The 16,767-nt window shown below is 38.0% G+C and overlaps 1 protein-coding gene across 4 annotated transcripts in view; it reads left to right on the forward strand.

Moving 5' to 3' along the window:
- Positions 1-16,451, forward strand: part of LOC127434290 (rho GTPase-activating protein 29-like) — a 78,720-nt gene extending 62,269 nt beyond the window's left edge. For all 4 annotated transcript variants that reach the window (XM_051686918.1, XM_051686921.1, XM_051686920.1 and 1 more), the window contains 11 exons: positions 1,890-2,080; positions 5,050-5,204; positions 7,686-7,814; positions 8,143-8,241; positions 8,482-8,645; positions 9,135-9,323; positions 9,420-9,557; positions 10,108-10,340; positions 11,586-11,901; positions 12,764-12,878; positions 12,992-16,451. In XM_051686918.1, the coding sequence (XP_051542878.1) occupies positions 1,890-2,080; positions 5,050-5,204; positions 7,686-7,814; positions 8,143-8,241; positions 8,482-8,645; positions 9,135-9,323; positions 9,420-9,557; positions 10,108-10,340; positions 11,586-11,901; positions 12,764-12,878; positions 12,992-13,923 (2,661 nt within the window). In that variant the 3' untranslated portion in view covers positions 13,924-16,451. The remainder of the gene's footprint in view (positions 1-1,889; positions 2,081-5,049; positions 5,205-7,685; positions 7,815-8,142; positions 8,242-8,481; positions 8,646-9,134; positions 9,324-9,419; positions 9,558-10,107; positions 10,341-11,585; positions 11,902-12,763; positions 12,879-12,991) is intronic.
- Positions 16,452-16,767: the final 316 nt, after the last annotated feature.

A 16,767-nucleotide genomic window follows, 5' to 3' on the forward strand; every position in this document is an offset into this window, starting at 1 on the left:
GTATGCCACCATTGCCGAGTTGTCTGTCCGAACTAACACATGCTTGCCCTGGATCAATGGCCGAAACCTCCACAGGGCGAGCAGAATTGCCAACAACTCGAGGCAGTTGATGTGCCAACGTAGCCGCGGGCCCATCCAGGAGCCGGCGGCTGCGTGCCCATTGCATACAGCGCCCCAGCCCGTTTTGGAAGCATCTGTCATAACCACGACGTGCCTGGAGACCTGCTCTAGGGGAACGCCTGCCCGTAGAAATGTGAGGTCAGTCCAAGGGCTGAAGAGGCGGTGACAGACCGGCATGATGGCCACGCGATGTGTCCCGCGGCGCCATGCCCATCTGGGGACTCGAGTCTGGAGCCAGTGCTGAAGTGGTCTCATATGCATCAACCCGGGTGGTGTGGCCACCATTGAGGATGCCATATGCCCCAGGAGCCTCTGAAACAGTTTCAGTGGAACCGCTGTCTTCTGTCTGAATGCCTTAAAACAGGTCAGCACTGACTGTGCACGCTCGTTCGTGAGGCGTGCCGTCATCGAGACTGAGTCCAACTCCAAACCGAGAAAAGAGATGCTCTGAACCGGGAGGAGCTTGCTCTTTTCCCAGTTGACCCAAAGCCCGAGTCGGCTGAGGTGCGAGAGCAGCAGGTCCCTGTGTGCACACAGCACATCCCGAGAGTGAGCTAGGATTAGCCAGTTGTTGAGATACGTAGTTGAGGATGCGAATGCCCACTTCCCTTAATGGGGCAAGGGCTGCCTCTGCGACCTTCGTGAAGATGCGAGGAGACAAGGACAGGCCGAATCGCATAGCTGAGTCGGATGGTCCGGATCAGCCATCACGACGGGTTGGAAAGCACGAGCCATGCTTCCAAGCTCCAGGTGAGGGGGACCAAGAGGACAATCTCATCAGACGTACCAGTGGGTGGGGCCTCGCGACAGGGCGGAGCTTAAGGTGCCACATCTTGCCGTAGCCGTGCTGAGTTCAGGGACATCGAAGCATTTACCTGGCTCCTTGTGACCACCCCCGGAACAGCCTGGGATGGGGGAGGAAGTGGTTCGTCCTCATGACCCGTGGAGACCGTTTCATCGGGGGCAGATTTGTGCCACAGCTGGGCGCGCAGGGGCGGGGGGGCCGCCGCTGGAGCGCCAAACCTGCCGAATTGGAATGGTGGATGGTGGTCGTGATGGTGGATGGTGGTATTTGACCCAGGGAACAAGGAATCCGCTCTTTTGCTGAACTTTTGGGTACCGCCGGGGCAGGATGTGTTGGATAGCTTCCATCTGCTGCTTCACCGCCGAGAACTCTGCAGTGCACCAGTGCAGAGGGGGAGAAGCCACTGAAATGCGCCATCAGATCCAGCAGAGGTGAATGAAAGCCATGGGAATTCAGCTCAGTGAGCATCGACCATTCGGTTCCGAAGAGAAAATCTGAATGAGTGGTTGCATACCAGCTCCTTTTATACCCGTACTGTATGTTCGGGGGGGTGGTATGCAAATACCACTCGCCAATTCCCATTGGCCTTTTTTCAAAGATCAGAGCTGTTTCGTGCTCCCAAGAGTGACCCCTAGTGTCACTACATCGACACAACATCGAGTGAGTGACAGATAGGGAATCTGAGTTAATCAATAATAAGAATAATTCAAAAATGAAATAATAAAAATAATAACAATAAAAATAATATAGTAATTTTTAACCATTTAATTTAAATGTAAAGTATAATTTATCATTTATAAATTGACATCACAACCACACACTCACCCACAAACGAAATAGACACTACAATCTCCTCTTTGATCTTTCATCTCCGAATACAGCATTCAAAAATATGGCACTGGAAACTGGCCTGATTTGTACTCCTTTGATGATGATAATGTTTTTTTTTTTGTTTTATGTGTAGGTTACAGTTAACTGGTTTCAGTTGCAGCAGGCCCAGGTGGTGTCCCTTCCTGTAAACTTCCAGTCGCTGTGTGAGAACGCTAAACTGTATGAACCCGGACTATGTTACACTGAATTTGTGAAAAGTCTGCCCTATGAACAGACCAGAGGGGAATCCTTCTCTTTTGACATCTCTGGGACACAGAACACAGGGTAGGCCTGGAGTTTATAACTTGGCAGATTACTTGTGAATTGTAATCAGGAACTGATTACAAATGACATGTCAAACATTCTGTCAGTAATGTAATCTTATAGATTACATTTGGGGTAATCTAATCTGATTACTTTTGGATTACTTTCAACCTATTTCTGCAGGTTCTAATCATTTGAGTGGTGCTTAAGTCAACAAATTCAGAAATATGATCGTAAATGTAAAAAATATATATGAAATTTTCATGTTTTCCCTCGTTGATAGAGGTCGAGGCCCTCCATCAATGACAGACTCAAATATGTTTGAGTTTAATGAGTTTCTTATTGGAGTTCTAAAATTATGGACAGATTCCCAGGGCACGTTAACACAAATGTGTTCATGCAATTTTGCCATTTTACAAACGGCATCAATGTGTGGTAAGTGATCAGACCAGTTATATTTGTGAAGCAGCGTCACAAAAAAACTTAGCAAAGTTATCACTACACCAAAAGTGCATTCATATACATTTTTGAAGCCGATTACAAAAGCAATTTAAGAAACTAAAAGTAACTTTATGGTGCTAATCCAATTAAATATGAAATGACGTGTATTTGTGCATTTTGATGCATTTGATGGACGAAACCCTTCCAAAGGCATTGCAACACATGGTTACATTACACACAGAGTAATAATTTAAATAATAATCGAAAAAATGTGTTTGAGTTGGTTAAATTTTCGATGTAAAGTTAAAAAAACCTGCAAACATAGAGTATCAGTTCTCTTCCAAAAACACTTGAAGACTTCCTGAACATATATCAGTGGTGTGCTGATTTAGAAGAAAGATGTGCTGATTTAGATTGAAAAAAAAAAGAATGATTAGGGTGATCAGTAAATTAACAATTTACTGCCATTGCCTTGTTAATATGTAATCATGTAATCTATAAAAAAGTAATTGTAGTCCGATTACGAGTATTTAAAATGTAATATAATCCAATTACAAGTACTTTATTTGTGTAATCTGATTACATAATACAGATTACATGTAATCTATTACTAGCCAGCACTGTCTGTAATTTTGTCCCTGTTTAACATTTTGGACATTCCCAGCACAACGAGTATCCAGGAAAATCCCTCTTTTGGAAAGGCTATGCCAAGTTTTGCTTTTAGTTCACATAAAACTGGCAAAAGCCTGCCTGTTATCTCCAGTTCTGTGACTTTTAAGCCATTGAGTGATGGAGAAAGAGAGAGAGAAAAAGAGGAATTGTGTTGGTGAGAATGTCACACAATTTTGTGCTTGCCCTCAGGTCTTCCTGAGGAAATGGCTGCAGTCAGGGCATAGAGAGTGATATAGTGAATGGGGCAGAGAAATGAGGGGAGAAATATCTCTACCTCTTTTTCTTTACTAGCACTCATGTCCACACACACTCATTCTGATACCTGAATCGGGGTTGTTGATATCCGGGTTTTGTGGACTATATTTCAGAGTAACCACTTTAAAAACGCATAGCTCAAAAACAGTCCTTTTAAAAGCATCCTTGTTTTAGGTGCAAAATTATGTTTTTTTTTTAATTCTGTAAAATTTCTTAGTGAGTGATTTAGTTGAAGGCTTTTTGTTTTAGGCTTTAAAGAGATGAGTAACTGTTTAAGTGTTTACTGGAAAAGGCTTGAGAAACAGCAAGGTGGTGAAAACGAAATTACACCAGTCTCTCTCTCATACAAATTAATGATAAATTGTCTGTTTGCAGCAACCCGGTAACATTTGTACATTGCCGAGATGCTTGTGAAAAAAGGCATCACCTGGAAGGTATTGCATTCTTTGGTAAGAATAATGTCAGATAAACAAATAAACATCTTTAAAATAGCTAAACAATTCTTGAATGTCACTCTGACATTGAACAAGGACCATATTAGGAATGTAATGAGCAAAAAAATCTAAATATAACATCTTCCAGATGAAAAGACTAAAAATAGATGTCTTGGTGATGTACGTGTGCTATCAGGAAAACACATTGTAGGCCTTTAAATTTTGGAATTGTAAAAAATTGTAAGATTTAAAAGAGAAAGCAGTAAGAAATAACAGTAAAAAAAAAAAAACTGTAAAAAGAAAAAGAAAAAAAAGGCAGAGGCTATTTGCAATATAAGTGTTAAAAGCAACAAAAAGCATCTTCTTTGCACTAAGTGGCAGATACTATTTACACTCCTAATTAAATAGCAGTATGTTTATTGTTTATTGTGTTTATTTAGAGTCCTAAAGACACCCTACACCCACCCCTACCCCTAAACCTAACCCTATCCTTACATTACAAAAATTAACCATGGTTTTACTACATTAACCACAGTATCACCTTGGTATTTTGTAGTAAAATCATAGTAACCACAAAATTAAACATGGTTACTATAATAACACCATACTACTGGAGTAAAACCATGGTTAATTTTACCCGGATCAAACCTTTCTCTCAACTCCCTGACCTTCACTGTGACCAAATCACTGTGAGGCAATCAAACTTTATATTAATTTGTATTTCTTTATTATGAGTTGTATTAAAGAAAATAATAAGAGTGGAGACAGGAAACATGATGGGATATAGTGGGACAAAAGGGGAAATCCATCTTGGTTCCTTCCACACAAAAAAAGCACATCCACACCATCTTTACATGCTACGCCATTGCAGCGACACATGAGGTTGCAGTTAGTTTTTAATTTCTGTGTTTCCACCTGACTATGTGAGAACAAATAGCTGTACTGTGTGGCAGGTGCTGTTTATGCCTAGTGCAAATAGTCACTCTGGAAAAAAAAAGCTTGCCAACATTAACATTCACAGTAAACGGTTTTAATGGCCACAATACAAATGGATACCAAAGACCTTAGTACATACAACCTTCTATGCTCTCTCTTCTCTGTTTTACTGTAATGTAGTATACAAGCTAGTGTAAACTGGTTCAAAGTGGTTTTTACTGGTTTTCTGAAAATCTTTTGATGTTCCCAAAGGTTGACCCTCTCAAAGCGAGTGAATAGCAGTCACTCATCCCGGGTGCCTCTCACAACTGGAGACTTCCTGAGTGCAGACGAGGTGGAAAGTCACGTCCAAGCACGCACAGGAAAGATCTTGGAAGGTCGCTCAAACAGTAGTACTGATATACAAGGTAACACATCAAACGAGCTCTTTTGAATGATGTATAATATCTTACAGCAAAAATGTCACACTTCACATCCTGAGCCGAGAACGAAAGTGCAGACACATTTCATCGAGGTTTAGTTAACCTGGGTCACGGCGGGGTTTGGCTGACTTCCCTGGAATGCTAAAAGTGAATCGGTCCCTCAGAATGAGCCCGCATCTATCTCTCTCATGGACAAGTTTGTTCTTTTCACTAATGACAGATCAAACCTCCAGTTCGAGATACGCCTGTCAGACCTGTTTTACAGAGAGATCAATTGGACACATTAGTGTTTTAAGACATCTCATTAAAGTTTACGAGAGTGTGAACTAGCTTCAGCTGAAGAAAGGGCACAGGAAGTAGGCGGAGGTGGTACGTGCAGCACTGTACCCAGATTCCTCTGCTGATATTAATATTATTTGTTACAGTCAGATGAGCTTCATATTTGCAATGAATTATTCTAAGTCTGACCCATTAAAATCTGGTGGGGTTTTTTTTCAACTTTGGGCACTTTTAGCACTGTGGACTTCTAGAAAGTAAAGTTTCGAACATGTTTAACACTCTCATTGTTTTTTTGTTTTTTTTTTGTCTGCTAACATTACATGTACATGCATCACAGGTAGGGCTGGGTATCAATTCTAAAAAGAATCGATTCCAAGGTGTTGGGAATCGAGAATTGACTCAAAACCTTGGAATCTACTCCATCTTTGAACACTAATGTGTTGCTCTGGGAAATCTTCTGATATTTTTGGACTGTGTTTAAAGTCATTTGTAGTACATCGGTCATCAGTAAATCTGCTCTGTTTGTTAATTTTATTGAAGCATTCACACAAGCCCTTCAACACATCAGACAGCTGCTTTCCAGACCTATATAGTCTGCCAGTATTTAAGTAATAATCAAGTAAAATCTTATGACAGAAACTTGGCATAAAATAACAACTTTCTGATGTGACAACACCTGTCTGCAACCAGGAGATGACAGAGGAGTATCAAGTAACAGCAAGTTAGCTTCCAAGTTCACATCAAAAATCGGTAGGATAAAGTTTAAATGATCAATGGGCTGTGCTTAGAAAATCGAGAGTCTAACGCTTCTCTGCTCATTTTCGAAATCTTTACATTTACAGAATTTTTACTTTAAAATTATTCCATCAAATCAAAAAATAAATAATGAAATAATGAAATGCACATTATGAAAAATATTGTTTTATTTTGAATGAAAACCAGCCCAAAAATCTGAATAAGTACATTATTTTGACATTTTATTAAATGTACAAAAGGTAGAGGACAATTACATTCTAATGTAAACCTCCTCATAACAAGAACAAATAATAATTGGTAACAGGAAATTTCAGTGTAAGTTAAATTGTGTTTTTAACATTATTTGCAGTAGTTCTTTGAAATACCGGTGCATCTGCTCAAACTTCCCTCAAATTTATCCCATGGAGTTGAAGCATCGCACTTTGGGATGTGCATCTAGGCCCATTTGTATTTTTAGAATAGACCTATTAATAATAAATGTAATTCATGCTATCTTAAATAGTGTTTTTTTTTTTTTTTTTTTTTTTTTTTTTTTGAAAAATCGAAAAATAATCAAAAAGATGAGTCTGGAATCAACTCTTGGAATTGTGTCCATAGATTCCGAAACCAGGAATCGGATTCGATTCCAAAATTTCTAGAATTTTCTTTTCTGAAATCATGAAAATTCAATTGTTGGACACATTTTTTGTTTTTATAAGGCTAATTTCATAACTAGCATTTTCTGTATCATAAATGCAGACAGCAAAATAGCATTTTCACACTTTTTGCCTCATTTTGCAAAATTACATCTTGATTGGGAATGACCCAATCAAAATATTCAACTCACAAGTGATATTTACCTTGATTTTTATTTTTATTTAAACATCACTTGTCTCATACTTCATCTCAAGCATGCTCTTCACTGAATTTTTTCAACTTGGTAAACAAATACATTAAGTCTAAAAAAAAAAAAAACTTCATTAGGGGCCAAATTGTTTGGTGAGGTGGAAATATGCCACACTAGTGGGACAGTTGTTATTAGGAAACATTTTAAGAAATAATTTTTACACAATAAATATGGTTTGTTTATTTAACTCTTTTTTTTAGATTATCATAGTTTTAAACATGTAATAATTTGTATTGTTATAATGGAGTTTCCTAGAGTAATATTAATAGTCTGGGTGAAGGACAAGGCTAAAACAAGAAAATCTTTACATAACAGGCATTTAAAAAATATTATGATGGCCTAGTATAGTCAGTTGAAGAAACACCTATAAGTTTGATCACTATAAATATCACTATATACTAGGTTGTATAATACACTTAGGTAGAGACATTGATTAAAAGAGTGTATCTTGTGTATTTTGACACAAGACAACAATGTTATGACTATCCACACCTTGGATAAGCCTAAACATTTCTGAATGTCCTCTTTGTGTCTGTGTGTGATAGCTCTGAAGACCCAGGGTCCGTTCCGTGCCTGGAGAAACAGCAGTCAGGGTGGAGGCATGTGCAGTGACTCTGAAAGTGCCGGAGGAAGCAGTGAATCTCGCTCCATGGACTCCCCAACGGCAAGCCCAGGTACAACAACACATGCACACGTGTCATACTGCGATGCTTGCGGAAAGTGTTAGAGTCTTTTACAGTTACAGACACAGTTACAGTCACACACAAGATTGACAGGTCTTGTCGCGATCATGCGTGCCATAGTTGTGGTAAACAGACTAGTCACGATTTCTGCGGCATACCATATTGCCATTTATTGCTAACAGTAACTGTTCACTTCATGTTTTTACAAAAGAATATTATTTTTTGTAAGAATTGTTTTTTAATAATTGTAATGATGAACAATATGCAACCAATTTTACAGACAAAACTCCACTTATCAGTCTTTTCTGCCTTAAACCAGGTGACTTTAAGAGAAGGCTTCCTAGAACTCCCTCAACAGGCACTATGTCTTCAGCAGATGACCTGGATGAGAGAGAACCGCCATCTCCTTCAGATAATGGTGAGCTTTTGTACATTATGCAGCTTTTTCAAACATGCTCTAAGGCTGTTTGACATTGCACACATTTATTTTATTTTTTTTTTTACTGTAACACACAGACAATGCATAGAATTTAGTTCAAGCATGTTGACTGTCCACTGGAATTGTTGTTGGAAACATTTCTATTGGGAAGGTCTGAATGCACACACCAAAAATAAAGACAGTGAACGTTGTTTTCACGCTCTTATTGTCTCTTGCCAGGTCTGAGTGAGATGGTTACGGAGGCAGCTAGCTCTCCCGGACCCTTCCGGAACACGCAGATGTCTAAAGCAGCTCAGACGCACAAGTTACGAAAGCTCCGAGCTCCGTCAAAATGCAGGGAGTGTGATAGTCTAGTAGTTTTCCATGGTGCTGAATGCGAGGAGGTGAGTTTTTAAATGCATGCATGTGCAAATGCACACACAATAGACACAAATGTTTGTAAAACGTTAAGCTAAGATTGTTTTTTGACTTTACAGTAAGTGGTGTTCACATACAGAATTGCCTTTCTGTATATTTATTAACTTATAACGATTCTTTGTGTGGTTCTCATTCACTCATATTGTCATTACTTGAGTCCAATGTTTAAATAATTTTATCATTTGTTCTTGTAACTAGGGCTGCATGTGCAGTGGAAAATAATATTAACTAGTAATATTACAGCTTAACATGTTTTACTCCTTTCCAATCCTGTCAATACCCCATTCTACATTATTTTCTGCTGCAATTCTTTCATTCAGAAATATGCCACATTATACAGGTTAAATGCGTGTCAAAAACATTTAATGTTATCTTTAAGGTGAAGAATAATTTGTGGCTTTTTGCGATAGGGATTTAATGGTATTATCTATTCTTCAACCCTGTGTTATTTTCAGTGTTCCCTTGCTTGTCATAAGAAGTGTTTGGAGACTCTAGCCATTCAGTGTGGACATAAGAAGCTACAAGGAAAACTGCATCTGTTTGCTGTCGACTTTGCTCAGGCAGCCAAGAACAGTCCTGATGGGATCCCCTTTATTATCAAAAAGTGCACCACAGAGATTGAAAACAGGGCTCTGAACATAAAGGTGTGCACTTCCTATCTGTGTCTTAGGCATTTCCTGGAGGACATAGACCGTTAATGCTGAGCAAGACTGAACTGGGGTGTTTTTTTTTTCTTCAAGGGAATCTATCGTGTTAATGGGGCCAAATCAAGAGTGGAGAAGCTTTGTCAAGCTTTTGAGAATGGTAAAGACCTGGTGGAGCTGTCAGATCTTTATCCTCATGATATCAGCAATGTCTTGAAACTCTACCTTCGCCAGGTATCTATTAAAATTCATATTTACGAATCATTTTTTAATGCTACTAAAAAAATAAATAAAAGGATTTTAATTATTAAAATTATAAATAATTAAAATAAAAACTAATATATTAAAATAAATTTAACACACTATTATTATTATTTATAAATTATTTATAGAATTCAATAAAAATATTCATTATTACAATTATTAAAAGTTTATATTGAAATGAAAATTAATAAATTAAAATAGAATTAATGCAATATAATTAGTAGTAAACTAATATTACCACTACTACTACTACTACTGCTATAACTTATTATAATAATGATAATAATAATAATAGTAATAATAATAGTAATGGTAATAAAAATAAATTGTTGCATAATTTATGAAAGCATTAATAATTTTAAATAAAAATAATGATGAAAATAAGCCATACTTAGTCCAAAATGCACAAAAAAACAAAAAACAAAAAATCTGAAAAATAAAATGAAATAAGATTTATATATAATTATATAATTATGTATATGCATTTTTTGATGTCAAAATTATAATTTACATCCTTCAGCTGCCAGAGCCCCTCATTCTCTTCCGTTACTATAACGACTTCATTGGATTGGCCAAAGAGAGTCAGAGTATCATTGTTGATGAAGTAGAGGCATCAAGAGGAAGACCCACCTCCGACTGCCCGCAGATCAGCGTGGAGCTCAACCGGGTCTTTTTCAAAATTAAAGACCTGCTGCGTCAGCTGCCTCCAGCCCACTACAAAACCCTACAATTCCTCATTCAGCACTTGCACAGGTGTTTGCCTCCCAAACAGACAAACAAACAAACTTGAAGGAATAGTTCACCCAAAAATGAAGTTCTGTCATCATTTACTCACATTCATGTTGTTCCAAACTTGTATGAATTTATTTCTTCTGTTGAACACTATTCACATTCATTGTAAGTAAAAAGGATGCAGTGCCTAAAATCTCCTTTCGAGTTCCACAGAAGAAAGAATGTTATATACACCGATCCGCCACAACATTAAAACCACCTGCCTAATATTGTGTAGGTCCTCCTCGTGCTGCCAAAACAGTGCCAACCCACATCTCAGAATAGCATTCTGAGATGATATTCTTCTCACCACAATTGTACAGAGCGGTTATCTGAGTTACCGTAGACTTTGCCAGTTTGAAACAGTGTGGCCATTCTCTGTTGACCTCTCTCATCAACAAAGCATTTCCATCCACAGAACTGTCCCTCACTGGGTGTTTTTTGTTTTTGGCACCATTCAGATTAAATTCAAGAGACTGTTGTGCGTGAAAATCCCAGGAGATCAGCAGTTACAGAAATACTCAAACCAGCCCGTCTGTCACCAACAATTATCTATGCGATTATCTAATCAGCCAATCATGTGGCAGCAGTGCAGTGCATAAAATCATGCAGATATGGGTCAGGAGCTTCATTTAATGTTCACATCAACCATCAGAATGGGGAAAAATGTGATCTCAATGATTTGGACCGTGGCATGATTGTTGGTGCCAGATGGGCTGGTTTGAGTATTTCTGTAAATGCTTATTTCCTGGGATTTTCACACACAACAGTCTCTAGAATTTACTCAGAATGGTGCCAAAGACAAAAAACATCCAGTGAGCAGCAGTTCTGTGGATTGAAATGCCTTGTTGATGAGAGAGGTCAACAGAGAATGGCCAGACTGGTTTGAACTGACAAAGACTACAGTAACTCAGATAACCACTCTGTACAATTGTGTTGAGAAGAATGTCATCTCAGAATGCTATTCTGAGATGCGGGTTGGCGCTATTTTGGCGGCACGAGGGGGACATACACAATAACAGGCAGGTGGTTTTAATGTTGTGGCTGATCGGTGTATGTTTGGAACAAAACGAGGGTGAGTAAATGATGACAAAAATTTTATTATTGAGTAAACTATCCCTTAAAATACTGTATTATGTCAAGAAGCAGAGAGAAAATAATGATAATACAGAGAAAACACATTCTTGTGTCCCTTTGTGGTTTGTAATCACTTTTTCTTATTAACAGAGTGTCAGAGAGGGCTGATGAAAACAAGATGACTGCCAGTAATCTGGGCATCATTTTTGGCCCCACGCTGATCAAACCCCGACAGGCTGATGCAGAGGTCTCGCTCTCCTCTCTGGTGGACTACCCTTACCAAGCCCTGATTGTGGAGCTCTTGATCCGGCATTATGAGATGATCTTCGATACTCCACTGAGTCCTCTGCCACCTTCCTCCCCTGTGGGAGAGAGCTCGCCACTCCCTATCAAATCACGCTTCACCTCTCAGGAGAAGGAACAACAGCTTAGCCGACATTCAAAGTCCCTGGTAGACATTAAAGAGGTGATGGAGTTTGTTGATTTTTATTGGTGATAATGTTAATAATGTTGAGGGTTCCACAGGGTTCCACTTTTGACCAGTGAATTTCTATTACTTTTCCAGTCGTTTGTGATTACTAAATAACCATTTTTAAAAATCACTTTAAGAGATTGCACTTAAAACAGTTTCTAGCTGATGAAATATTTTAGATCTGAACATAACTAAAAACATTTACATTCACTATAGAAATTTCCATTACTTTTTATTTTATTTTATGAATTTCCACACTGCAATAAATCATATTAACGAATATTTTTGTCTTGTTTTACCATTAAAATTATGTAAAAACTTCTACAGCAAGATTAATTTACTTGTTGTCAAGTAAAATAAAAAAGACTTGTTTTCAGAGAATTTATCTTGAAAATAAGTGTATTTTGTCTTACTGCACTGGCAGATTTTTTCACTTGTTTTTTTTAAATATTTTCAGAAATTAAGTCTAAAAATTGAATACATATTTTTACTGAAACACTATAAAAGACTAATTAAAAACGAATTAAGAACTTATATATATATATATAATTTTTTTTTTTTTTTTTTTGTGCATTTCATGACTTTCATTCCAGCCCTGGAAATCACAATTGTAAAATTTTCTGATATTTCTAGGTTAATCAGTAAAAAAAAAATATCTCTACCTTGCTGGAAAATCCAGCTTAAACTGGTTTTACATGGTCTAAGATCATTTATGGTCATTAGTTACTCTAAAATAGTCCAAACTGGTCTAGATTGGTGGTCCACTGGACTACCAGCTGATGTCAAAAATGTAATTTGAGCTGTGCTACAGCAATAAAAAAAATCTGATTTCCTGTTTTTATTTTCTGTCTCAAAGCAACAACAGCCAAAGGCTAGGGCATATAAAAGACATTCCTCCATAATACCTTCCATACACCTGATGGATGAGGTGAAAGAAGGGAAGATAAGGTCTGACAAAGATTTTGCAGCAGGTCAGTATTTTTTCCATTGGCTAACAAACCCATAAATGGATATAATAATAATAATAAAACAAAAAACAACAACTCTAGTTTTTAAGTCTCTGTCTCTTAATTTTTCCACGCAGTTGGAGATGTTGATGCAGAAGACCTCAACAGGCTCTTGTCAACAAGTGTCCCTGAAATGCAGAACTCACCTGGCCTCACCCGCCGCAACCACGTCTCCAGAGTTCAGCTGCGTCCTCCAAGACCCAAGTTGGGCTCTCGACCAATCAGCATGCCAGCTGAGCGGCTCCTCAACCTCGCCAAGGTCGATGAGTGTAATGTAAAGAACTCGGTAGAACAAGAAGACAACCACAGTCGGGATCCCGTCATTGAGGAAGTGTCGGAAGAGGAGAGACCCAAGTTCAGAGCAGCCAATCATTATAGAAAATCATACATCGATACACAGACACTCCGAAGGACTTGGGACAAGCAGTATAAGCATCATGACATCACTCCTAAGACTTTTGTGATCACGGCCAGTTCTTCCGTCGACTCCGGAGCCAGTGATTCCAGCATTCTCTCTTCTTCTGTTACTTCATCCTCTTCCTCGGAACACATCAAAACCACTAGCACCATCCATGCTAACGGACCCTACACTATTACTTTTAGGCCTGGGCGAACTTTAAGTAGGGAAGGAAATGTTAGTGAGTACTGCCCTGTTCCCACGGCTTTCAGGCCACCGAGGACTCTGCAACCTCCTCCTGGAACGTTCTATAAACCTCCAGGGAGAAAAACCAAAACATTGGCAAAGGTTGAGCTAAAGACTGGCAGAGCAACATCTAACAGCACTGAGGAGGAAGAGGAGGATGACAATGATGAGGAAGAGGAAGGGTTTGGTGTGGAAGTCTCAGTTGATGAGCCTGATCTGGATCCAGAACCTTCTCCAGAGCCTGACGCCCAGTCTCCCAGCTCCAGTCCGAAGGAACTTGTGCAAAATGAAACCAAACCCGTATACCAGAGACTTCGGTCCCAGCGTATGCAGGATCTCGAACACAGGGAGGCTCATTTTGTCTGAGATCTGGACTCTTACACTTGAACATGTTGTTTAGGTGGAAATGTTTCCATAACTGTGAAGAGATCCCAAGGAAGTGTTATATAGGATATATGTACTTATACTGTATATTTATATATTCTTCATCTGTTATTTGTAATAATCAAGCAAACCCTTGGACAAGACTTTACACAGTATGCAATTAAATTAAAATGTTCTTAGTTGATCACATCATTTATGCACCCATGCAAAGACAAAACAACCATTTTAATGCATTATAACACAGAAACGTCACTGCCACTGTGCAATTTCATTTATGCTGTAAATGATTTTCGTTAAAGGTGATATGTTTTTTTTAAATGTTGAATCCCAGCTTAATATGCAGATATAACTATAAGGAAGCCATTCAATGTTGATTCCTCTCTTATGTCCATATTAATCCGGATAAATTTGAATTACGCTTTGGTCTTCCATCTAGAGGTCTGCATTCTTACAGAACTTCTGCAGGACCCAATCAGATTTCTTGCAGCGCGGGATTAAATTTCCAAGTTGAAGGCGGTAGTGGACGGTACGTCCATGAGTTGTGTGCGGGAGCGGGCAGTCAGAGAAATGCCTAAAAAACCTGATGTGGATATCTATTTTTATATTATTAATTTATGAATGCAATAATAATAATAATAATAATAATTATTATTATTATTATTGTATTTTATTTTACAATTAATTATTTTTGGTTAACAATAAACATAAAATCCAACGTAAAAATGTGCACACAACACGTGCATCAAATTATCCAATATTCAGAGCAGGCTATAGTCAACGGCGCTTTACAAAAATGGCAGAGCAAAGCATGGACACAGTGCGTCATGAAAGGATGTGAAACTGGGACTGGAAAATAGTCAATAAGTGATAAGAAACCAACCTCAGACAAGTCAGATGGGCATTATGTCACGCATCATCTGATAATAGCAACAACAGAAAATAAAATGTTATTTGCGTACACTTGTCTATTTGTATGGCTTTTGCTCGATGTGAAAAATAAATCATTGCGGGCAGAGAGCAGGTGAACATGGAGTAAAATTCAGCGGGAGCATTCAGGTGCGGGATAGAAACTTGCGGGAGCGGGTGGGAGCAGAATGGATAAAACAGTCCCGCACAGACCTCTACTTCCGTCCACACTGAGACAGCGTTTTTGTCCAGCAAAACAGAGCTTTTCGAAAATTTTCTCCCTAGTGGATACATTTGAAAATGCTGTATTCCCCTAAAAAACAGATATTCAAGAACAATTATGTATTTGCTGTCATTTGATGCAGTTATGTGATTCATTCAATCCAAAACAATCAAGATGATAGCGTTGTTTAAGATAAATGTTACATTGTAAATCCTTCACACTGCATTCCTTCAAAGGTGACGGGAAGTTAATTTGAAATTGCTGTCTTGCAGCGGAACTCAAGGACAATTGCGTTTCAGACCACATTTCTTGTGTTTTTTTTTTCTTTTCTGCATGTGCATGGTGAATTAAACATTTGTAAATGGAGAGTGTTTCAAACCGAAAACGTATTTTCAAATTTTTCCGGATGATTGTGGAAGTGCAAATAGTGGCTCTGTGGCACGATGAAAATATTGCTCTGTTTGTTTGAGCATCCCAATTACTCCAACACATTAACATTGGCTCAACCAGTTGCATGAGTTTGAGGCGGGACTATCTGTTTGACTTTGACTTTTATGGTGCAGAAATTACACACTTCACCTTTAAATCCTTGTTTTAATGTATTCTGTATATTTCTGTATTTTATGTTTTACACGCCAAAACCGATTCGACCAAGCTGTTACAGTTGTGAGGGTTGTCACTTTATAGTAATCATAAAAATGCACTTATTAGACTTAATGGAACCACATGTTTCTTGCTACTGAAATGTTGAACTATGTGCAGTGTTACTTTTGTTATCCAAGAATTACAAACAGATGGAATCTGACCTGTTCGAGTGTGTAAGAAATCCAAATACTAGCTGTAATGTACACTTGTTAAAAAGTGCAAACATGTTTTATTATTATTGTTTATAATTTTTTTACACAGGTAATGTTTTTATTGTGAAATTATTGTTTATTTGTCTGCTAACAGAGTGCTCTCAGAGATGTTTTGATCCATGCTTATATATACTGTATGTACAGTATGTTCATATACTATTGTAACAGTGCCCAAAGTTTTTCTTTGTTTTTTTCTGATAGACCAGATACATGTGCATAAGTAGGCCTATATGTGAATATACCTAAAACAGGCAAATCAAGCCAAAGTAAGTGCCTTCATTTATGAGAGTCCATTAGCTGGTTGTCCAACACAAATGAGCCTGGCCTAAATAGCATTTTCAATGGAAATGTATTTCATTTGATGTCTAGTCCAGACCAATGCTTAATCAGTGTCTTTTGTAAATGGGATCCAAGTATCTATCTGAATTTAAGTGATTTTTTCAAGATGTCTTACCTTCCCTCAAGTGTATGAACAGGTACATGTGAGAATACACACTTGTAACTTATTAAAACCAGAGATTATGTTTTTGCTTTTTTTGTTGTACTAAAAAAAACAGCCTACCTACTAGGATGGGCTACCCTAAAAATATGTCCCAATGCACAATTCTTCTGTGGAAGTTAAGCTATCCAAATTATTATTCCATGACAATCGGGAACGTTTATTTAAAAATATTGGTGGACAATATGATTATCGTTACACGATGTATTATTTGTATTGTAACTTGATTATCATCACTGTTATCATTGCATATTTTAACTTCATGTATGTGAAAGTGCATCCTGATAGCTATTTTCTACCTGACAAGATGTGCAAACCATGCTGTAATGTTAAAGATAGAT

Source organism: Myxocyprinus asiaticus, chromosome 44, assembly GCF_019703515.2.
Source record: "Myxocyprinus asiaticus isolate MX2 ecotype Aquarium Trade chromosome 44, UBuf_Myxa_2, whole genome shotgun sequence".
Taxonomy (NCBI): Eukaryota; Metazoa; Chordata; class Actinopteri; order Cypriniformes; family Catostomidae; genus Myxocyprinus; species Myxocyprinus asiaticus.